Source organism: Caloenas nicobarica, chromosome 4 (genome assembly GCF_036013445.1).
Source record: "Caloenas nicobarica isolate bCalNic1 chromosome 4, bCalNic1.hap1, whole genome shotgun sequence".
Taxonomy (NCBI): Eukaryota; Metazoa; Chordata; class Aves; order Columbiformes; family Columbidae; genus Caloenas; species Caloenas nicobarica.
The window spans coordinates 9977406-10001845 of NC_088248.1; the positions used below are offsets into that span (position 1 = coordinate 9977406).

Consider the following 24440-nt stretch of genomic DNA (forward strand, 5'->3'; position numbering starts at 1 on the left):
TTGTTCAGAAAGAGATTCTACTTCGCCTGCCCCAAAATAAGCTTTTGTCTTATCCATGTCAAAATTTGCGAAGTTAACGAAGTACTTATCCAGAGATACATACCTTCATTTACAACAATAAAATGCACAGAATTACTTCATCTAAGCTTGCTAATAATTCTTTAAAACTATCATAGAATGATAGAATAATTTCAGTTGGAAGAGACCCTCAGGATCATCAAGTCCAACCATAACCTAACTCATTCTAAGAGAAATAACTGAGACTAAGGGTGGTTCTGTAACAGTGAAAAACTTCATAAAGAGACTGCATACTGGTAAATCTAAAAACTCACAAAATTATTTACTAGGTAGCATCACTGAAGTCTTTCCTACATTAGTGCTTTATAAAAAGTTAAACAGCAAAGATGTTTTTCTTTTGGCAAAAAGACAAGTTGTATTTCCTATTTTTGCCAGAAAGGTAAGAGCAGCTAGGATCAACTTATTTAAAATAACCTAATATTAACAGCTTAGCAATTTCTTTAAGAACAGTTTATGCACAGAAATAATAGTTGGAGAACTTCCTTGGAAGATTCGTACATCTATGCAGTAACTAATGATAGCTTACAGGCATACTTAAGTAAGGAACAGTAGTCTGAATATTTAATATGAAGATGACCTTAAGCTATAAGAGAGAGGCTTCTCCATGATTCCTGAACCGATAATCTCTGCTTTTCAGTTATGCAGTCTTTTCGGAGATTTATCTTATCTTTTATACACGCTTTTTACTGTTCATCCAAAAAGCATCATTTGATTTGGATGCAGTCATCCTTTTGGAGTTTCTTGTGAAGAGATGGTGTATATATAAACATGTACTAGGTAACTATAGCAGAATAACATCTTTTCCATGTTACAATTTGCCTCCTAGAATGAATGTGTTGTTAGCATAAGGACATTTTCTATCCCTTGAAGGCTGATCCTATAGTGTCATGGCAAAGCATTATAAGGAAAGTCAAACAGCTAATCTGCTTTCACAGCTTTCCAACATCATAAGTAAAAAAACTATGCTCGTGTTCCATCCTTGGCCCCTCTATTTGCTCTTTCCTCCTGCTGCATTTTCTTTATGTTCACAAGCTACCTCTGTCTCACATAGAATGCACAAGTGTAGAAAGAAGGGTGAAAAAAACCTCGCAGGGCCATTGCTCACAAGAAACAAATATCCCATAGGACTCCATGAACATCCTGCAAAATTTAAAGACACCCAATAGCTGAATTTCCTTTGTAGTCAAAAGAGCCTGTAAAAGCCAACATAAATATCCATTTCGCCCCTCTAAGAAGGCATATGTTGTTAATGCTGTACCTATAAATATCTTGAGGGAATAGTTATGAAGTAAAAGGTCTGTGCAGAGCAACTAAGGAGCTTATCAGACAGCAATAATCCCTTTCAGGAACATGCAAAGACATTGAGAAAGGTGAACAAGCATTACAAGATCTGTATTTCAGGCAGAACATGTGGCACCTCTATAGGAACCATGGCAAGCATCCTATTTCGGGCTTTCATTAAGAGGAGCTCAATTTGGTAATCTGCTCTGCGTGACACCTTCTTTGCTAACAGTAATTGCATCACTTACAAATCGCACTGCAAACAGGAATACATCTTCCCAGGCAGAAGCATGGCTCATTTCTCAAACAAGTATTTTGCAGCAGTGAAGCTGCATATTATTTCCCAACACTCGAGAAAAACTCTATCAGAAACAATATTGTCCAAAGAACACTGCAGACATTTTATGGTCATAAACTCAAACACTTTAAATACAGTGTGCCAAATCTGAACAAAATTGGGACAAAAACCAAAACAGTCTTTCATGTTTCAGCACCACTACACTTCCCACCCCCCCAAAAAAAATTCTTTGTATTTTCAACATAAATTACTCTTAGTTTTTCACAGAGTTTTGAATATTAATCAAAATGTTTCAGTCTTTTAGTCTTAAGATGTTGAATGTTATTCTAGGCTATTTTTAGTCAACTAATGGCATAAAAATTATTCCAGTTAAAAAGTGTTTTATTACGGAGTATGAAAATAAAGAGCAAGAAGTAACACAGGTTAATGCAGTTTTATGTGGACACAAGAAGTACTTTTTTTCTGAAGATAAAAATGCCTTTTTCATCACTTGATTTTGGAAAATCTTAGCCTAAAAGATAAGTCTACACTTCCCTTCTATGTGTTGTTAAAACTCTGAGATGCTAAACCAAAACAAGCCATTCTGTACTACACCTCAGCCCTTTCAAATTTTTTGATGAATTTTACACAATAGTGTTTATAAGTTGTCCTGGTTTTGTTAAAAACAAGTTTCTTTTTTAGTGAATTTTCCTGTCAGCTAAAGCCTTCTTACTAACTGCACTTTCCTGAAAGCTACATACATGTTTTGGTAGACATAGCAATGGAATACAAGGTCATTGATAAGGATGGATGCACATCCCGTGAGAGCAGTGAACTGAAACAGGTGACCAAAAACTGACCAACTAAGTATTCCATCCCATTCATGTGATACTTCATATAAAAGTGGGAGATCACAAGGATCTCATCCCTTTTCCTTATGGCTGACATTAGGAGAGGACCTTGCGAGTCGTCCCTGCAAACTGAGACCTAGTGACGGACTGAATCCAGTTCCAGTTGGCTGCAGAATGCAGTCCAGGATTTCCGAGTGCTGGCCCTACATCTGCGAAAGCAGTTGCCGGGATTTTCAAGATTGGTTTTGTATATTTTGTATTATTTTCTCTATTTTGTTAGAAGTATTAGTAAAACATTTTTAATTTTTCCAACTCTCTTCTCTTGGTCCTTCTTTCCCTCCCAATCGCCTGTTCTTAGTGGGAAGGGGGGAGAGGAAGGGGCTAAAGGGGGATAGGGTGGGAGAGGGGGCTAACAATACATCTGCCAGGGTTTATTGTCACCCTGCCATCAAACCTTGACATAAGTGAAGCTTATAGGGACTGTCATGATTGTGGCATATCAGCAGCAAGAGAAAACATTACTCATCACATCATTGCAGAAGACCCTTACCATGATTACACCTGAACCTATAGAAGCTACAATAGGCAGGCAGACTACAAGCAAGGGGCCAAACATGTAAATCTTGCTTATTAGTCTATTAAACACTACACAACTGTTTAAAATCTCTCAGTCTGCTTCCCAGTGCTACCTGCACAGAATTTCTCTCTCTCTATGTCCCAAAAGGAGAGGCAAGGAAGCGACATAGAAGTTTAACAGGAAAATTATTTAAACCAGTAATGAGTTTACAGCTTGCATGCAGGAAGGACAACTAACCTGTGTTAAGATCCAAGGACAGAAATCTCATTTCTGTTCCTTCCTCTCAATAGCAAGCCTGCCACATGGCTTTTCATAAGGGCCACATTCTAAGATTTTCAGTACTATTATTGAAAAAAAAAAAAAAGTAGAGATGATCCATTCTATCATTAATAAATTGCACACTAGCTTTCTTTGCCTCTTGATTTTTATAGTAAACATAAAGTAATACCCATCAAGTCTAAATTACCCTGGTAATTGTTCCCTGTATTATAGAGATATATAAATATATAAAATGTCACATTTCAAATTAACAAAACTACCAATTGGCATTATCTGACAAATCTGTCACATACACTAATTACCTGTGCTACTAATACACATTTGCTTTTATTAGAACTATGCAATCACTGAAAAACAAAGATGATCACTATCTGGGTTTGAAATGGATTTGAAATTATGATTTGGCAGAGTATGTAAACACAGACTTAAGGTATGTTTAGTTCCATGGATTATTCACAGGCTTCAAGATGCAATTAATTATGCTGAAGCTTCTATATATGACCTCAGGCTTCCTAAATAACACAGTTTTACCACCTTACAATTTGATTTTAACATTATGATATCAAATTTCACTAATATTAAAAGCACTATCACCAAAGTATTCAGTAAAATGAGTGTATATATTTTTTTCTTGAAGTAAGCCTTTTTTTCTAAGCTACTACTAAGTCTCCCATATAATACAGAAGATTTCTATATTACTAGCATTCTAGAGGTGGGAAGATACTAGCTCTGTTTCTTCATTTCAAAATTAAAATTCTTCATTGGAAAGCTCTACACAAATCATTAATCAAATAGCCTCATAGCAAATATTTCAAATATCTAAAGCCTACTGTAGTTCAAGAAGTAGAAAGTGTATAGTAATTTTGTGGTCTAAAAGTGACTGGCTGGATATAGACCAGGTTTCCGAAGAAAAGTTACCACTTGGGACAATTAATTTGATTGCTACATAAAATAAATCAGATGTCTCATTTCAAATCTACCAACGAGACCTCAACAATAAAAACCCCCAAATACTAGACCTCCATCTAACAGAGCAGCATGATTTACACTAGAATCAAAGAATGTCCCTTGCAAAAGGAAAGCTTACACTGGCAAAAATTTCCACTCAGGAAAAGTCAACTGACTTGTAAATAAATAAATATTTGTAATTAAGTGTAAACAAGATCTAAGTGAAACTCTTGTGAATCATGGAAGCATATTACAGAGTTTCAGGTGCTATCTTGAATCTATCAAGTAGGTAACGTATTCATCAAATGGTTATCTGACAAGACTACTTGTAAAACTGTTCCCACAGTCCACACGTTACACATATCCAAACCTCTCATATTCTCTGGATAAGGAACAGCAAGATAAACAGTACTTAGCACTGGATATAAAAAGAAGAATGAAAAGGGAATTTTGAACAGACGGTCTGAAAATTCTTTCCATAGTCCATTTACTAGAATCACCAAGCATGTGCTACTGATCAGAACAGCTAAAGTTATTTTTATTTGGCTCAACAATGAGTGGCAGCAATGCTATATATATACATACAATGTTTGTGACATACTGTGCAATTTTTCTATTGGCTCCAGTGTTAATGGGGATAAAACACTGACAGACTTACTTCTAGTAGTCACTTGCTGTGCAACCTCATTTCAAATTGGAAAAGTACAAGTAATTGTTAATGGTACATGCATCTTTTTAGAAAGGAATGGAAATGGCAATTTTATAGACTGTCAACACTATAGAACAGATTTCACCCATGTGTCCTGACCAATTTAAACTTTCCTCAGATTTAACCAAAGCTGGTGAAGGGACCACCCTCAGAATTCTATGCTTGGTTTGACACAGGATGCGGTGTTACAAACACATAAACAGAATTACTAACATCACTTCAATCATTTGCCCATTTTTTAAGAGACAGAAATTTGAAATCAGACCTCTATACTGTGAATTTTTATAGTGTTCCCAAGGGCAACTCTCTGTTTCCTGATTTAGTTCCTGATGTTCAAGAGGAATCACTGGAGAAGTACACAAGAGTAAAAAATATAATATGCTTTTTCCTAAAAGAAACATCAGAAATCAAAAGCTAAAGGAAATATTTGGTCTTTTAATGTAATGTCTTTGGCAGAGGGTACAAGAGACCCATCTGCCATTTTAATAGTATTGCCTCCCCATCTGTCCTTGGCACTCTGAAATTGTATAAATTCAACAGTTTCACAAGTTATTCTTTAAAGTTAATTCTGCTGAGACAATTAATTACAAAAATGCAGTTCAGAAGAGGAATTATGTATCATTGTGATTACATCAAACGCAGCCCACCACATCGTACAGCAGAAATGCAGTACTAAGGGTTGGTTACCACACTGATGATAAATGCAGCACAAAGTCATAAACACAGGAAACAAATATATGCTGCCCTACGCTTTGGCTCTGACAGACACTGGGGATTACACTGAAGCTTGTAACACAAAGATCAGATAAAGGAGAGTTCATCATGGATCCTTCTCAGATGCCCACCCTTGCTGTGCGCCCAGAGCTTCACAGGGTTTTGCCACAGATGCTTATGAGGACATTAAAAGTTCTTACCAGGCTATTGCACACTTCAGCTTTCTGGCTACCACCTCTGCACTAGAGGAAGATGTAAGATTTCAAGAAAACCGCAGTTTCTGAAATGTTTTTAATTTTCAATCTGTTGTCCTCATACTGCCACAATGCTCCTTGCCATTTGTCAAAATACTACAAAATTCCATTTTAGACTTCCTTATTAGTGAGGTGGGTTTTTTCACTTTTGTCGACAATTAGAAAACCAGTGACATTCAGGTAGTGACAACAGACTTACACCGAACAAATGAAAGACTGCTTTTTTTTTTTCCAGTTCAACCTCCAAACGCCGTCAAAGGACTGTAGATTCTTAAACTAAGTTACTTAGTCAAAAAAGATCTAAAAACCTCAAGTTGACAAAGCTTGATGTTTCAACCAAATGCTATAAGCAGGCGATTAAACCTTAACTATTTACGTCTTTGCACAGTTAACTATGAAGCTAAATTGTTCCACCATCTTTAAAAATTGCTTTTCCCTTTTTATAATCAACCTTTGTGAATTTCCAAGTCAATTAAAGGCAGAACATTGCAAGTACTCAAACCAACTCTGAGAACTCGATGACAGGTTTGACAACATTGCTCACTCCTGCGCAGCCTTTCATTTTTATATTAGGCAAGAAAGCTTAGTCATTAAGGAAAACTTCAAGTGCATTTGCAATGCTTGTCACTCAACAATCCACCACAGAATAGCAATGTATTTAATGAGAATCAGGCTGAAGTAGTGGTGGGCCATTTTATTCAGCTTTTTCATAAAGTCTTATGCAAATATGAAGAATCTTCCCACACTAATAAGGTAAAAGTATTATCACTGTAAGCATACAATTAAAAGTTAACAATCTTGCAAACTGTTATTCTGCCTTATATTTTGATGCGAGGTCATTCAATATAAGATTTTAATAGTTTACTGCTGAATACTCTATTATTTTTTTCTTAATGCATTTTTCTTTAGCTCCTATGCTAGATTGACAGGATAATGGGATGCCAGGATACTATTTTTGACTTCTTGTAAAGGCAAAACTACCAACATTAGAACAGGTTAAACGAACATCACACCTCCCAGATAAGATAACCAGCTTTTTTTCCCCTCCAGATTTTCAATCCTTTAAAATAACTATGAAGTTTTCTCTCTTGGTGACTATTAACCATGCAAATGCTTTCTCTCCTCTATCTGAAAGGTAGTCTATTCACACAGTGTAAAGAGAAGAGCCCCTGGTACACCAAGAGACCCCAGCTGGATAGGTTAAAACTGAAATTCAGAAAGCTGAACTAAAGTTAAAGCAGCATGGATTTCCAGTAGGAATGGGTAAATGTTACCATGAAAGAAAAGTGACCTTCAGAAAACACTACCACATGCTAAGGATATGTTTGCAGTATTGGAGGCAACTTGAGTTCAAAGACTAAGAGTGTAAAATAAAACCAGAGCAAATCTAAGCTCAGAAACACATTTGTAGTTTCAAGATAAGTTTGGCACAGTTTGCAGGAGTACTAACTGAACATTTAAGGTGCTTAACTGTTGTATATAAAATTATTTTGTTCAAAATGTATGCCAGAATTGAAATATATCCAAAACCAAAGCACATTCAATTCAAATAAGCATGCATTTCAAAAGAGGATTTTCTGACGTTTTAACCACAAGAACTTTTGTTCCATCCACTATACACGTAACACAAGAAAGGAAAACAAGTCCATTTCAAGCAAAAGCAATAATATTAAAAAGACAAGGTTTAAAATAATCAGATTGCCTTGTAATGAGGTTATAAGGGCCCCACCTCCTAAAGGCCAAATGTAACTATTTCAATTCAAAAACAAACACAAAGCCCACCAAAACAAAACAAACAAAAAATACACCAAACCTAGACATGCCAAACTCAGAGGGCGATTTTATAAACCTTGTCAAGCATCAGACTTGTGAACAATGGTTCTCAAACTAGGAGCTATTTAATACCTTAAGAAAATTAGTGAAACAAGTGTGCATGAGAAGGATGTATGAACAGACTCTGAAACTATCCATATCCTTCTATTACCTCACCAGAAGTTGCTGAGGCTACAGGTGCCAGACTAAACGTGATCAGGTTACAGTGACTGAAGAACATTATTGCCCATAAGTGGAGTTTCCTGACTCTGTGCAGTTAAGTCTGCCACAGCTGCAAAACAAAGCACATGAGCTTAAACATCATCTACAGAGGTTCTCAGACGAGGCTTATATACACAGTTTCTTTGATGGTTCCTTCATATACTCTTTTCTTGGCATAGAAATAATATGTTAATAACATGGTGGGGGAGGAATCATTCGAAGACATAAAAAAGTCAAATAAGAATGCTTGCATTCTGTGCATCCCAGTGTGCAAGTCCAGAAGCAGACTTAGTCTGCAAATACCCAAAATTCACAGAGAGAAATCTAATGTAGCTAGACATCATGATGTCATTAAAACCTTCTGGGTAAAATTAGTAGTAAAACTCCCAAAGGAGATTACAACCTCGGCTTAATAAGACAATTGTTTTTACCTCTTATTTTGGAGTCACTTTGAGTAATTCAGATAGGTGTTATATATGTCATTTGCATGCTGAAAATGCATTTATGCAATATAATCTAAGATTTTTTTTTAATCACAGCAGAGATTATTCAGTAACTCTGTGCTATGAAACATAGATTTGTGTGTGTCAAGTTCAGATATCTGTGCTTTGATGCATTATTAAGATTTTTGAGAGGAATACAATTGTAGTATTAGGTATATAGCATTGTTCATGTTCCCATAACCCTATTTTCTATATAGAATTTGCATGAACTGCTGAATATTTAAGACATGTAAAGAATATGCATTTGATTCAATTGACTTTTGCTGTTCAAGTCTGATAATATTAAGTTGCTATGATTATAAAATTATATCCTGTACTAAAGGAGCCAGTAATAATTCTGAATTAGCATAGACTTCTTTCATACCTCTTGTCTGTATTTCAATACTGGAAACAATCTATTCTCTCCCGCACTTCCCCCGATGATCTATGTCCTGCAGCTTGTAAAATGTCCTATAAGGGAGTATTATTCTCTTTGCAGAGATATCCTTCCCTTCCTCCTTCTAAACAAGGATGATCCAGGACAGGGAGAGGGGCAGGGATAATCTCAACAAATTATCAACACACTTTACTAAAAATAATAGTTTTGTTTGTTGTTTTGGTGTTTAATCTGTCTAGCATCAGTTTTTGATTGATCATTATCAATATTTATTAACAAATTCAACATTAAGGGACACACCTCTACTTTAGAAAGTTAAATCAATCAATCAACCTAAATATTTACAAGAGCAAGGAAGCTTAATACTCCATCCATTTAAATACCTACTGCCCATATTCATAAAAACATTACCCAATTTTTTTAAAAAAGGTTATGCCAAACAGCATGTGGCTTTATGTGAGGTTTTCTAGTTTACTACTAATAAATATTTTTGTTTGAAACCCTCTTTCATATAGTTTTTCACAAAAATTACTATTTTCTCTATAGCAAAGTAAACTTGACAGATGCAAACCCAGGTACTGATCTCATGAACGCTTACACTTGTTAGCAAAATTCAGTATGTTAGTTTTCACATTTACTTCTATTGCTAAGTACACCACCACTGTTGATTTATGTAAAATTACCTCATTTTCAAGATTAGATTGTAGAGATCTCACGTAAGTATAATGAACTTTTCTGCTCCAAAAAGACGCATTCACTGAGTTCAAGATTTTAAACCTGCCTACTTAGCCCTTATTTCCAGAAGCCCTAGATGCATTTTACCATGAAACTGGCATTGAGTACTCAGCTCCCAAGGGAAGCTCAGGCGAGAGAGGTCTCTGCCGGTCCCTCTCCCAGGGAAAGCTCTACCAGGGAGCGCCACTGAGCACCTGTACTCTTACCTGACACAAACAGCACCCCAGTCCTCTTGCACAACCCTTCAGCCCAACACACTCACTGCTAACTGCCAGAACACTATCAACACAAACCAGAAAAGAGAACTACACACACTGCAATTCACGTTACTGAAAGTTCATACATTTTGCCTGTTCAGGAATTTTCTCCTGTCCACTGTCATAGCTTTATGAATCATCAATAGTCTATAAACCAGAGCTTGAGAGACATTAAGAGAAAGGACCTCTAAGAAAAAGAAATTAAATGGCCACGCAATACACTCAAAATCCTTTGTATATATTGAGCTACTCAGGCATTTTACCAAACTACATTCTATTGACTGGACCAGTCAATAACAATTAGCAACATTTTGAAAGTGTTTCAATTTATGTAGCAAGTGAATCAATACAACTTTTCTTCAAAAAAATACTGAACTAAGCTGCTGTAGGTACATTTGCAGAGTTTTCATTTTCTTTAGCCATTTTGTTGAATAGAAGAGCATCTGTGGTTGCAGAAACCAAAGTCAACACTCAACAGAAACTATTCCTAATTCAGGTTAATTTCATGGAGCTATTTTCCCAGCAGTTTCCACTCAACCTTGCACAGGGGTGAGAGTAATGGCAGGCTGTGGAAAGCTACTACGTCAGAAATCGAGCAATAAACCTATGATGGAAATAACTGTTTTTGACTTAGTTCTCAAGCATGCATGATCTTAAGAAACTATACCCCCCAACAAAAGCATATACCTATATCTATGGATATCAGTTACTGGTTGTGTACAGTAAATCCTCTAAAACATTACTGCAGGGAATTTTTCCAGGCAGGGATCAATGCCTCCTGCAAGGCTCAACTGTCTTAAGATGTAGAAACAAAGAAAATTAGACATCTCTGGATCAGTAAAAATGGAGATTAGCTTTGAAATTGATAGGAAATTAGTGAAAGTGGTGACAGGAAATGCAGTCATGAAAAGGACAGCTGAAGTGAAATTACTAAAGAAGTTTCTACAGTGTAGGTCTCAGAATCAGTCTTAGTATATTGTATGCTTTATTACTAAGGTAAATAAGCACAACAACTGCAAAATGAAGGATCATATTAACATGCAGTAGGAACTGGATTAATTTGAAGACTGAAATAATAAAAGTGGTACAAAACTTAATAGCAAGAAGCTCAGGCCACTATCTCTTATTCTGGGGACTAATTAACACTATGCTGTTAGGTGGAGACTCATCAGCTTCAGAGAAAAAGAGAAGAACGACTACAAACCACCTCTAAGACACACCTGTCAGATGCATCTGTAAATAAACACTGGAATTTACCAAACAAGATCCTTCCATGGGGACACAGGTGATTACTGAAGCCATCATGAGACCTCACTTGATTTCTTTTTTTTTTTTTCTGGTCAATTCCAAACCTATGTTAGCTTAGAACAGAGAATATGTAAGGAAGAATGGCCATAGTAATGGCAAGTCTATCATACAGGAGGATGCTAAAGGAAGATGTCTATTAAAAAAAAAAAAAAATTAAAAAAAGGAAACAAGATTGTCCTTGATAAATATACTGATGAAAGATGAAGAATTGTCTGAAGCACAACCTAGGCACATACAACAAATACTGTCCATTAATAAATTTGGGTTGCAAATCAGAAAAACCTTGAAAGCAAAAGAGTGCAGTACCAAATTCTCTCTTCAGTAAAGCAAAAAGAACTAAACCCCTCAACCCCCAATTAATTTTAAAGTAAAGATTGGTTACTGAATGAGATTATTTACTCTGTTGAAGGACTCAGCTTTATCCTGGATACTTTTTATTTCCCATTTTTCACCTAAGTCCAGCCCCTGGTGATCACATGCTCAGATGTTCTCTTATCCTATATGTGATCTGAAAGCAGAAGGTATCAGTTTTAGCTAGACTGAACCTGTTACACGAAACAGGAAAACCAAGAACAGATTACAAAACAAAACAAAAAAATCTGACTAATTTTTGTGGCAGTGGTTCAAAGCTGCACCAGGGGAGGTTCAGATTTGATATTAGGAAGTACTTCTTAACCAAGGGGGTGGTCAAACACTGGAACAGCTTCCTAGAGAGGTGGTCGATGCCCCAAGCCTGTCTGTGTTTAAGAGGCACTTGAACAATGCCCTTAACAGCATGTCTTAATTTGTGGTCAGCCCCGAAGTGGCTGGGCAGTGGGACTAGATGATCTTTGTAGGTCCCTTCCAACTGAAATATTCTAAATCTGACTTCCACAGTGAGTACTGGCAAATAACCAATCCCTACCATTCAAAATTACCTAAGGAATAAAACACTTGGGGATAGAGAGGAATCAATCCTATTAAAGGGGGTGAAGGAGAATCAATCCTATTTAAAGGGCAAAGGAAATGCTTTTTAAATATTTTGTACTTTAAGGAGGATGAACTTTGCTGAGAGGTAACAACTTCATGAGATTTATATGGCTACAAGAACATTTTGTGATTATAATAAAACTAATTTGAAAAATATGGAAGAAGTATTAAACCTCATGATTTTGAGACTTAAATAAAATCTCCATCTGTTATAGATTTGAAACACAGCTAGTTCATGGGTCCTTTTTCCCTTACTTCAAGTTTCCTAAAACCATCTCTGAGATATGTTAAGCTTAGCACCATTAGTATGCAAGGCTAGCTGCATCATTGATCCAGTCCCCAGAACATCTGTAGTATTAGCACACATATCCTAGGAGATGGGGTGGACCACACATAAGCAACTTCTACTCTGGGAAAATGAATCTCATTAGTAACCATGTTTTGATTAGCATGGCATTGGAAGCAATTTATTACCTAATGGAGATAGATAAATCACGTTAACCACAAATAAACAGAATTTTAAGGACACCAATTCTTGCCCTCCTTACAAGTAAAATTACTTAGCTAATAGGTCTTTTAGCATGAAACATTTTCCTACAGCAAACAAGCTGGCTGGGTACACACAAGCTCTGCCAGATCTTCTTCTGTATCTAATGTATGCACGCACACACAGCACGCTATCCCAGTGGCCTTCTTTTTTGCCCAACAGCTATGAAAGGCGACAAAGTGTTACAGGTATAAAAGAAATGTCACTGACTTTTGAAAGCTTTTCCATCCAGCACCAGTACACATAATTTTTTTTATACTGGCAAGGAGTGAGATTTATAAGAGTACTGGGATGCTTTAATTGAAAGAGTAAGCAACTAGGAATATTTCTAACATGCTGTAAGTTACTAAGTATAAATTATGAGTATCACCAAGAACATCATGGAAAGATGAAGAAATTTGACAGATTTTTTTTCCTCTCCCCCCTTTTGGGATGGCAATTCTAAAAAGCCCTGAAAATTTAGTCCCAGGCACATATATCGATGCAATCCGAACCACAATTACATCACTGTCCATACTGCATAGAGAAAGCAAATAATAAGCAATTTGAGTTTCATTTCTTAGTTTTAAAAGCAGTTTGCAACAGTATAAAAAGCACCAAGGTGAGCTTTATATTTTCATGGCTATAGTGTTTCTTAAGTAACCGAAAACATAGGTTTTGAAGGTTGCTTTCTGTATTGAAATTTACTTGCATGTTGGAGACAATATTTGTGATGTCTTTCTACAAAAGAAAGGTGGAAAACAAGAATTTAAGTGAGTTTTAATGACCAAAGTTCAGCAGCACCTGAAGCTGCCTCAAGGGAAGCCAAAGGTCATCTGTCCTACAGTACAAAATCCTCCCTGCAATGCAGTATCACAGCAACAGAATTCTGTCAATGTTACATGATGTTACCTTAACATAAAATACATCTTCACTTACTAAAGGATTAATAAAATCAGTCAAATGAATAAGATTTCAATAGAAAACTATTTATTCTAATGAGCAATAGCCTATTAAATCTATTCCTACAAGTCTCCCAAACCAAAACCATACCCAAGCACTAGCTTGAAATCTGCTATGCAATACAAATAACTTCAAGGCCTCCCTTGACTGATTAAATCACAAACCTATCTCTCCAAGAGGTTAAAATTTAAATGAAAGCTTAGGCTTGGCAAATCCCATCAGATTGTCGAATATGGATATTATGTAGGAGCCCCATCTGTTCATGCAGCAACATGAATATGCAACGTGACTGTTGCTGCAACTCTTGCATTCACATTGCGGAAAATTTACAAGTAAGCAGTTCCTGACTATAATTAAATCTAGAACAAAGTTCTGAAAATACATGCAATACATTGCTTGCCACAAATAAAACCTTTGATGCTGTATGTTTCTCTTTCCCTCACGTGCTGAAATGATGAAACTTTATAGCAGAGGTGTATTATCAACCTTCCTTGTTGGGCAAGGTGCACTGTTCACTGCAGCGCAGGGCAAGCAGAGTGTGTGGAAGACCACTTTCTGCCTCGTGAGCCAAAGCACTGCCCATAGTGCTGTACAAATAAATTAACAGTTTCACAGGTAAGGAGAGTTGCCAGCTGGAGGCCACAGAGCTGGATGAGTTGTTCAAAAGGGCTGTATACTTGCCTGCAGACTATACACAAAACAACAGTGAACTAACTTTACCATCAGGGTTTGATATATTCTTCCATCTATCTCACATCTCTCAAAACCCATGCACCTGCTTGCTTTATCCAGCAAACATTGAGTTCATCCCACCTTTTTGTTGCTGTTGTTTAGAGATCAAATTAGGAAGTTTTTAATTCTGCACATAATAACCACTAACTAAAGATGGGTTTGGGTGAAGTTCTACATCCAGTGGAATGTAACTGCAGCCATGCTTTCCACAGCCCTGCCAACTCTCTGTTGGCAGAGGAAAAACTGGTGCACAATAAAAAGAATCAACTCTCTACACAGGCAAACATGTTCAGGACAGGGGGACAGGCTGTCCAACTGACAATCAAATTGATTCATTTGGCTGCAACTGATCAAAAGAAACCACATGACCAGTCATGATCTTTTTCAACAAGCATGCTCTACATTCAAAGTGAAAATGAGTACCAAAACATAAATTAATACCGGTTTTATGGATGCCAGACAGTTCTCTTGGAAAGCATCATCACGATGTTAATTTGTTGTAGCAGATGCCTCCCATCACAAGATGAAGCATTTCATCTCGACCAGCAAACATGCACAGCATTACGTTTCCATTATTAAACAAAATCTACTTTGTTACTTTTGAGAGGTTTTGGGGTTTGTTTTTTAAATTAAGCCTGCATGTTTTACTCTCCAAGTTTCCTGTGAAATACTTGCTACTCATGGAAGTGCAGGAATTCAGATGACAGAAGCTACCTCAAATCACCAGGGCAGACAAAGTTGCTTTCTAATACAACCAAACTAAACCAACAGTTTCATAAACTTATCTGTAGTAGCTTGCTTAGCATATTAACTATCATTCTCTAGACTTAAAAACTTAATTACAGAAAAAAAAAAAAAAAAAGCTGTAGCACAATTTAGGACTCTCAAGTTTCCACTAGAGAGGCCCTGGATTAGAATAAAAGCGAAATCAGGAATAAGATATATTTGCAAATTTGCATAAGCTTGCCCTCCCCAGGTCTGAGTATTTTACTCTTGGCTGGAGCTAGTGCTTCCATTCAGTGGCATTTAGAGAAGCGACAGATTCAAGACAAATTAATTAAACACTCAGTTCAACAGAATATATCCAGCAGCTTCCAATCAAATGCTACAGAAATTAATAGGGCTGCAAAGCTTTCAAAGTAGTTTTCTAATTCAAACAACTGAAACTCAATGTGTTTCAGAACAAGCTGACAACAATCTAGAAAATTGCATTAGATAACAGCACAACTGTCTCTTCCCCAGAAGAAAATATAATACTAAAACCTTGTCACGCAAATTCTCCACCTTCTGTGATACAATGCACAAGACATTTTTCATAATACTAGGATTAAATGGAGAAGGAGCTTGCATAAACATGCACACAAAGATTTACACAGAACTTAACACATACAAGGAATAAACAAACAGATTGGATTTCTGTGTCTCTCCAAAACATAGCAGATGTTTCTTCAGATTCAAGGCATAATTATTTGTAATACGGAATTAAACAAGAGGAGCTACCATCTTTAAGTTAGGTTTCTGTTCTCTATTAACCTTTTTCAATGAACAGGGGAAGTTGTTTTTCATATGATCTTTTAAAAATCCCCATGATATCCTTAAAAAGCATTTGACAAATGTGCAATAAACGTATATGAAAGAGGAAGCTTGACCTTGACATATGAAATGCCCTGGCCTACATTTCTGAGGAGGTCAAATGAAGGACAGACACATGAAAAGCATTATTTTGGCAGAATTTACATTTGTAAAGTGAAATATTTAGCTAACTTTTATTTCAGTCTCTCAGATCAGGCACTTATGAATTAAAGAAAGAATTAAAAATACAGTCTTCTCCTGTCTTCCAAGCAATAGCCAAAATGGTCACCATCAGAAAACAAAACATCAGCCCAGACCTTGGAATCATAAAAGTGGAAATAAAAGCAGCAGAGATGATTTACCACTTACCACCAGAGAAAGTGAATAATTGTTAGCATTTGGACAAAAATATACCTACATAACGTAGTACTTTCATATTATACCACCATTTTTATTTAAGATTTTAAGACTAAGAGAGGTTTTAAAATTAGATGCAGGATAAACCTTCAGAAATCCAGTCTCAGTTCTTTGAGAAACAAGTGTATTTCTAATTTGCTGTCCATGAGGACAGATGCAAGTCACTTAAATACCTCAGATGACCTGTGGTTTCACATTACAATAGACATAAACCAATGTTTTCTATGTACAGTATTACATGCAAACAGACAACCAATCTACAAGAAAGGTTAAGTGTTTACCACTGCACCTATTTCCTTGTTTTCATATTTGACCAAAAGCTTTCATTTGGAAAGATCATTTGGACATAAGTAGTAAAACATTTCCAGGGAACACAACTTCTCTCAGACGAGGAGAAAAAGAACAAATCCACATCTTAGCATCAGGTTGCAGATACAGAGGCTGAATAAAAGTATTCGGTTCATATTTTCCCATGAGTCCAGTTCTTTCTCTCCCAACAGAAGCAATTCTGAAAGTGAAGCTGTTCAGATGTGCAGTTAAGTCTTTAGTTTGCAGCAAGTGAACAGACACAAAAGTAGCACACATCAGTGCCAGAATTTGCAACTTCTGACAGAAAATGGCAGGAAAGCAGTAGCCAAATAAGTCCCCAAGAATCCCTTTGGTGTTAATATTTCAGTGGAAAAGATCTGAAAGTGGAGAGGGGTCCAGGCCAAAGTAGTGGGCAAATACAATGACAGAAAGTGGGAAGCTCCCAAGAGGGACAGCTATAGTCAACTGATTTACAGTTTTAAGCATGCTTAATAATCGGAGTTCAGACAGAAAAACGTCTCTTACATACTTTCCTCTGCATTGATCTTGGTCAAACTTAGATGATGCAAACACCTTTTTAATTCTCCACCCCTCCCCTCAAGTTATTTTACATATCGGATTTGGGTCATGTGTCCACTGCAATCAATGACTACACTTCCACAAATTTCAATTTTCAGGATAACTTGTAAGCAGTATTTTTGGAGTATCACTTCAAACTACGAAGCTACATGTCAAGGACATCTGAAGTGTGTGAAGAGAAGAGCAGCATTCCTTTTTCCCCATTCTCCATGTGGAAATATGTTAAAGCATGTGCTACAACTTTAACCTTTTCCAGTACATACCTCCCAGTAAGAACACCAGCAACAAGCTTCAGTGATAACAAGAGCAACATGTGCATCGCCAGATTCTAATGAAGTTTATTTAAGGCCCATCAGTGTATGGGCTATAACTGCTTTTGTAAGAGCAACAACGGTCACAATGGACAGAGAAAATAAATCCTTTACAAAGAAAAACAGAAGTGGTGTTATCAAAATCATATAATATTTGCTATGGATAATTTAACTACAAACTGCCAGGAAAATTCATTTCAAATCTAGTTTGAACTGTAAGAATAAATTACTACCGACCAACATCCATCACAATGAGTTTAAAGTCCTTATTCTGACTGGTATTTGAAACCTCTTCAGAATTTCACTAAAATCAAAACATAATAAAAGCTCCAAACCTTCAAAACAGAACACCTAACCAAAAATCTGATTTTTTTAATATAAAAAAATAAACACACTTACAAGTGCTCTCTACTACTCTGTAAGCTTTCTGAATGGACTCATTTAACACTGACAGAATCAGTAGCCTGCTAAATTATGGTTAATTACCAATTGAAACAAATACTTGCAGATAAATATGTAAATGTACCCTCATTAAATCAGAACATCTATGTCAAACTGAAAAGAATGTCATGACTAAGCTGAAGGACAGAAAGAGCACAAACATTAAAAAAGGGCAACCACATGTTAGCAGGTAAGCCTTCTTACCTACTATGGACAAACACTTCTAAATACATTCCTAACACAAGGAGGAACACAAACATACTGCTCCTCAGGAGGTAATTAACCAGAGAAACAGACCAGGGCAAGACACTGAAGAAAATAGCCAAAATCCCAAAATTAACTCTTGTCATCACAAATACAAAACCTGCTTCAATGGTGACTAGATGCACTTAAGGATAGTACTCCATGTGTGGGAATAACAATGTGCACATAAGAACAGAAATTAGCATCACAAATACACACGTTATAATAAACTTGCACACGTAAATGTACGCTTCAGCAATTTTTAGCTAGATTCGGAACCTTTGCTACATTAGGAAGAATTATTTTCTCCTCCTACAAAGTACTTATCAGAGCTTGCCTTCCTGTAAAACACCTGGCACTGACACAGGCTACCTGACTAAATGAAATGTTGGTCGAGTGACACAACAATAATGTTTATTCTGTGTCACAAAAAACTATGCTGAAAAATACTACCCTATATGCTTTCCACTTCTTTCATCACCCCAATGTATTTTAAATCACTTTAGGGATCCCAAAGTGCTCTGCTTGGACAGCTTTAGACACTGAAATACTCTTCCCACAGCAAGATTCCTCAACACTGCTGCTAAAATGCTGTTCCAAAAGGGTGGGATTTTCAGCCTCCTCATCCATCAGAGCTTGTTGCGGGCAAGTGCAATGGGTCCAGTCACCTCTGGCCATGCCTCGCATCTGCAGTCACAAGCTCACAGGAAATACTCTTTTTCTCTGAAGAATAGGAAAATGCTGAAAAAGATCTGGGAATTTTCCTGCTTACAAAGGCAGATAAATAACCAGTGAAGCCTCCAAGGCTTAAAGCTCAAAAGCAGACTGAAGCTAATGGAATGGCTGGTCCCTGAAAGCTCATGAGAGCAGCGGACAAAGAAGTGGTAACCGCCAGCTGATTCCTGCATTACGCTGAATAGTACGTCTATTCATAAACAAAGCAGTTTGTATTTCTGCTGCAGCAATCTAAGGGCTGGGAGAGGTGTGTCTTGGCAGTATTTACTAAAGCGCCCTGGAAAATGGACTGAAACATGACTTTCTTCTCACAGATGCTGTCAAACTGCCATCAAAGGCACCGTGCGTTTGGCCACTAGAGAGAAAAGGTCAGTATGAGTTATCAGCAAAAACTGCTGCCAATGAAAATATATTAGTAACTGATCTTTTCAAGTATGATTAGAGAAGCAAACACTTGTCTAATTCTTCTTTTCAGAAAATGAGGCCCAAACCTGTTAAGAAAATCGCATCTGTTTATATGAAATCAATTTGGATGAAAGCCAGAAGACTCTCAAAAGAGAAGTTAAAAGATGTACAGAAAATGACTAAAGAAAAAGATTGTTTGTGTAATTATTTGGTATTTGGAAAAGACAGAAGAAAAGTAAAGTCACCTCCTGGAAGTTCACTTTTATCTACATTGCTTTCAACACAAGAAAAACTCAGAGAAGCCCAAACAGCACACTTTAGAAACTGAGTAACGAGAAAATCCCAATGACTTCATCAGATGAAACGATACAGAACCAAGACCCAGCAAAAATACATTCTTCACTTAGTTTTCTGTGTGCTTGTTCACTGTTGTAATTAATTTTAGAGGGGCACGCTACAAACAGGGTTTTTTCCCCCTTTTCAAAAATGAGCAGCATATTTAAACGGTGCAAGCTTGTGTAGAACATACTCTGTTGATACAAAACTAGCTGTTGATATTCTAATATTGATTTAATACTTAAGATGACTTAGTAGATGACGAGTGAAAGTTCAGAACACTTAAGTGCAGCTTAAGAATACTTTAAGAAGAAAATGCTATTCTAATAAAACCATTTTGCTATACTGAAATAAACACACTTAAATTGCAAATAGCTGTTATTTCTATTACTAATATCAGAAAAACAAGGAATTGCCACATAAAGTCAAGTATTTAAAATCATAATTTCTGTTTAATTGTTTTTATTGTATTTCAGATTACAATTTGTAAATAAGAGCATAGCCGATAAAAATAACTGATCATCAACTTAAAAGAGCAAAGGTTACTTCTGGTAGAACAGATAGATTCCTTTGCCCTCCAAATTAAGAGGAAAAGAAGAAAAGAAGAAAGGAAAGCTCAGGGGAGACCTTATCGCTCTCTACCACTACCTGACAGGAGGTTGGAGCATGGAGGGTGTTGGTCTCTTTTCCCAAGCAGCAAGTGACAGGACAAGAGGAAATAGCCTCAAGTTGCACCAGGGGAGGTTTAGATTGGATATTAGGAAACATTTCTTCCCAGAAAGGGTTGTCAGGCACTGGAACAGGCTGCGCAGGGAAGTGGTTGAGTCACCATCCCTGGAGGGGTTTGAAAGACACGCAGATAGGGCACTTAGGGACATAGTTTAGTGGTGGACTTGGCAGCGTTAGGTTAACGTTTGGACTCGATCTTAAGGGCCTTTTCCAATCTAAATGATTCTATGATTCTGTATTATACACTTAAATTGCGCTTCCATCTTGCATCCGGGAACGCCCAAGTTCAACACCGTGCTTATAAGACTTCCATAGTGCCAGGCACTGTACAAGCAATACACATTTCCAAGCCAAGAGCCTCTAACTCTGCTCACAGAGGAAGCTGACCCTATGAGCAGTCTTTTAGATTTACATTATAACTGGTGCTTCAAGTGAGATGTATGAAACACAAAAGTGTCACCTCATCAAAAAGCAGCCCAGATGTGAGCAACATGAAACTTACAATTTAGATTTGGAAAAAAGTACCTTAGTTATAAGCTGTATACCTATGATCACCCATGAGAAAGTATCACAGTTAGAGGTTTCTTAATGTTTAGTTTTTGCACCACAAGTTCAATTACAGTGCACCCTTCTGCAATAAAAGAATTGCCTAATAAGAATCTGAAGATTCTTCTAAGAAGCTTGCTCTTCAAAAGCTGCCTCGTAGATTTCAAAAAGCTAAGAATCTAAACAACAGACACAAAAACAAACAAGCAAATAAAAGACCTCACGTACTTCTCGGATCTCTGAAAACAGAGAAAGAAGTGCATCTGCTGCATTCATGGACATAGCATCACGTGTTCCGACAATAAAGCATATTTCACTAAGTAACCTCATGCTTATATTGCAACAGCTTCTCGCGTTGAAAGGTACTTAGATCTATGAAATCATACAGAATGTGGTGGTTTACTTTAGGCATCAAAATTCAACAGATCATGGTATTGTGCTAACAAGATAAAAAAGGAAGATCTGTTTTAAGCAACCTTGTGAAAATATTTTATCAACTATTACCATTTTCTTAACCTCTCTCCCTTTAAAGCCATAACTCTACAAAAAAGTATTTTCAATTTAAGTATGTTTTGAAACATAGAGGAAAACAAATCCCGCAGTGAAAAGTATGAAGACTAAAATTCACGCAACTTTCATCAGCTGAAAGTAAAGAGTATTCGACGCAATATTGAAAGACCTTTATCAGGGAGCAGCACGCTACCAGAACATGCCCTTACATCATATGTAATATTTTATGTTTAAATTCAGTGAATACAGGCTGCCATTTACCTAGTGATTCCTTTGCATCAAAAGCAAACCAGGCCATGAACAGGTTTACACTTTGATGTTGCTTGTTCACTTCTGTGTTCTTTACCACAACACAAATTCATATCAAAATACAGATAACATTAACAGATAATAACCCATAATCCCTGACATCCTAGCACAAGCACTCTGACGTGGACCCAAGGAGTTGACGCATCACAATTAAGGTTTGCTTTTGACAACAGCAGCCCATAGTATGTGTGTATTTTCCTCAAATGTATCACACAGACATATCCACTGACACTGACAATATCTAGGAAACATGCACATCACACAGAAAGTATAAACAAGCTGTATAGCAGGTATTATGGCTGGGTTGTAACAGTAAACAGTTCATCACTTAATCAGAATGACTTGCTTCACAAATTGTTAGTTGATCAAATGACAATTTCCTTCCTATTGTACGTCATAACAAAGTCTGGTATAGGGTAGTAGTGCACTTTTTCTTAGGCATTCATAGTCAGATAGGTCTTGATGTTCATGTTTAAATGCAATGGTGGAAACACAGAATTCAGTAAAGCTATATCACATTAAAATAAAAACTATAATGGAAACTTATTTCCCAACCTTCCCCCAAAAAATCAGCTTGTAAAATGCCTGCAAGCTGATATTCAAAGTTATTTAGATACAAAAATAAAGAGGCTGCATTGTGGTACACTGTTTTAGAATCTGTACATCTTGAAATGCTTTACAACCACCTCAGACCTCCAGGCAGTCAATACATGACACATTTAACACAGAAAAAGAACAAGCACACTTAAAGGAAATGGGGGAAGGATGTATTCAGAAAATTTAATAATTTGGGTTTTTTTCTTGGTGGTGGTTTAGGTTTTTTTTTTTTGTTTGGTTTTGTTTTTTGACGCTTACCACACGACTGCAAAAAACGGGGAGGAGGTATCATAAATACTGGGTGAAAATATACCCACCCCTAGCCGAAAGCTTTTTGGTGTTGATAATTTTGGCAGCATACTCTTGTCCTGTGGTGATTTTCATACACCTCCTCACGACAGAGAACGCCCCTCTGGAAACCAAGAAGCAGACACGGTGTCAGCCCGGCTGCAACGGTCGCTGCCGGCGCGCGGCTCGTCACGGGCTGCAGCGAGAGGTGCGATGCCGAGCCACGCTCCTTTTATTCACCCGAGCGGCAAACTCCGGGCAGAAACGCGACTGCGAGCCCCAGCGCTCCTCAGCTGCAGCCGCCGGGCGGCACGTTTTCGCCCGCCCAAGCCCGACACACACGGCGGGGGCAGCGCGGCCGTGGCCCCGTCCCCCCCCGCCCCCGGCTCCGCTGACACCAACATGGCGATCGCGGCCTCAGAGTCGCCGGCCGCGGCCTCGCGCCGCCTCCCGCCCCGCCACCGGGGGGCGCCGCGCCCCGCCCGCCGGCCGTTAGCGGCGCGCGAGAGCCGCCACCGGCCGCCCCTCGGCGACCGAGCCCCCCCAGCCCCACCCGCTACAGCCAGAACAGTAATGATCATAATTTTTAAAAAAATGGCCATAACGCAGCTCCGGCGCCTCCCGCGTCGGGAGGCCGAGGGCAGCCCCGCGCCGCCCGCCCGGAGTCTGTCGCCGCCCCGGGGCCGGACGGACCCGCGCGGAGCCCGAGCCCCCACCCGCTAACGGCGCCCGGCTGTGGGGCGCGGGGCTGCAGCCAGCGCGCTGCCCCAGCTGGCCCTGCACAGCGGGGCGCCCCGCCGGGCTTTCGGCACCGGTGAGGCGGCCCCCGGCCGTGGCTCCCTCCCGGCACCGACCCCTCGGCGTCACCGCTGCCTTCCTCCCGCCCCGGCAGCGCCGGCTCCCCAGCTCCGCGCCCCCAACGGCGGGGCGCGCCCGCCGGGCTCCATGCTTACTTCCCGAGCTCCTCGAAGAGCTGGTACTCGTCGGTGAAGCGGGTGCAGGTGGCGGTTGAGGCCATCATGAGGACGGGCGGCCGCCGGTGCCTCCGGCGGCCACGGACGGCGAGGCGGTAGCGGCGGAGGGGCTGCGCGGCGGGCGAGGCGCGGCCAGGCGAAGCTCCGCGCCGGCTTCAGCTCCGCGCCGGCTTCTCCGCCCCGCCGCCGCCTCCTCTCGTGACGGGGCTGCCTCCGTGCCCTCCTCTCCGCCGGCTGGCGCGTCCTCCCCGCGCAGGTCTTCCCTCCCCTCGCCCCCACCCTTAACGAAAATAAATAAATAAATATCTCTGGCTCTCTCCCGCCCGCCCGGGGAGGTGACGCCAAAAGGGAAAATAAAACCGGGTCGGGGGCGCGGCGCTGCCGGACGAGGGTGCGTCCGCCCTCCGCTCCCCTCCCCTCCGAGCGAGCGGGCCCGGCGCCGCCTGCCAGCCAGCGGGGCCGCCGCGGCTCTGCCCCGTCTCCCGGTGCCGTGCCTCCCCCTAGCGACCCGCGGCCGCGCCGTCGCGGCTCTCTGCTGCCGCCTCGCCGCCGGCTCTGCGCTCGGCCCGCCCCGCCCGTCGGGGACGCTGTGCCGAGGGGACTCCTACGCTGTGCCCGGGCACCTGCGCCGCACCGGGAGCGGGGCACAGACCGACCCGGCCCGACCCCCCCCCGGCTCCGCGGCGGGAACAGCGGCGGGAAGCGCTCGCGCCCGGTGCGTCCCGCCCGGAGGAAGCGGATGCACCTGCGCCCCGTTCCTCGGCGACC

General features: G+C 39.3%; 1 protein-coding gene across 30 annotated transcripts in view; it reads right to left on the reverse strand.

The window, feature by feature from the left end:
* The window catches only part of CAMK2D (calcium/calmodulin dependent protein kinase II delta), a 161456-nt gene extending 137541 nt beyond the window's left edge, over positions 1–23915 (reverse strand). For all 30 annotated transcript variants that reach the window (XM_065633686.1, XM_065633677.1, XM_065633674.1 and 27 more), the window contains exons 1-2: positions 23652–23915; positions 22728–22822 (exon numbers count right to left, since the gene is read on the reverse strand). In XM_065633686.1, the coding sequence (XP_065489758.1) occupies positions 22728–22822; positions 23652–23719 (163 nt within the window). In that variant the 5' untranslated portion in view covers positions 23720–23915. The remainder of the gene's footprint in view (positions 1–22727; positions 22823–23651) is intronic.
* Positions 23916–24440: the final 525 nt, after the last annotated feature.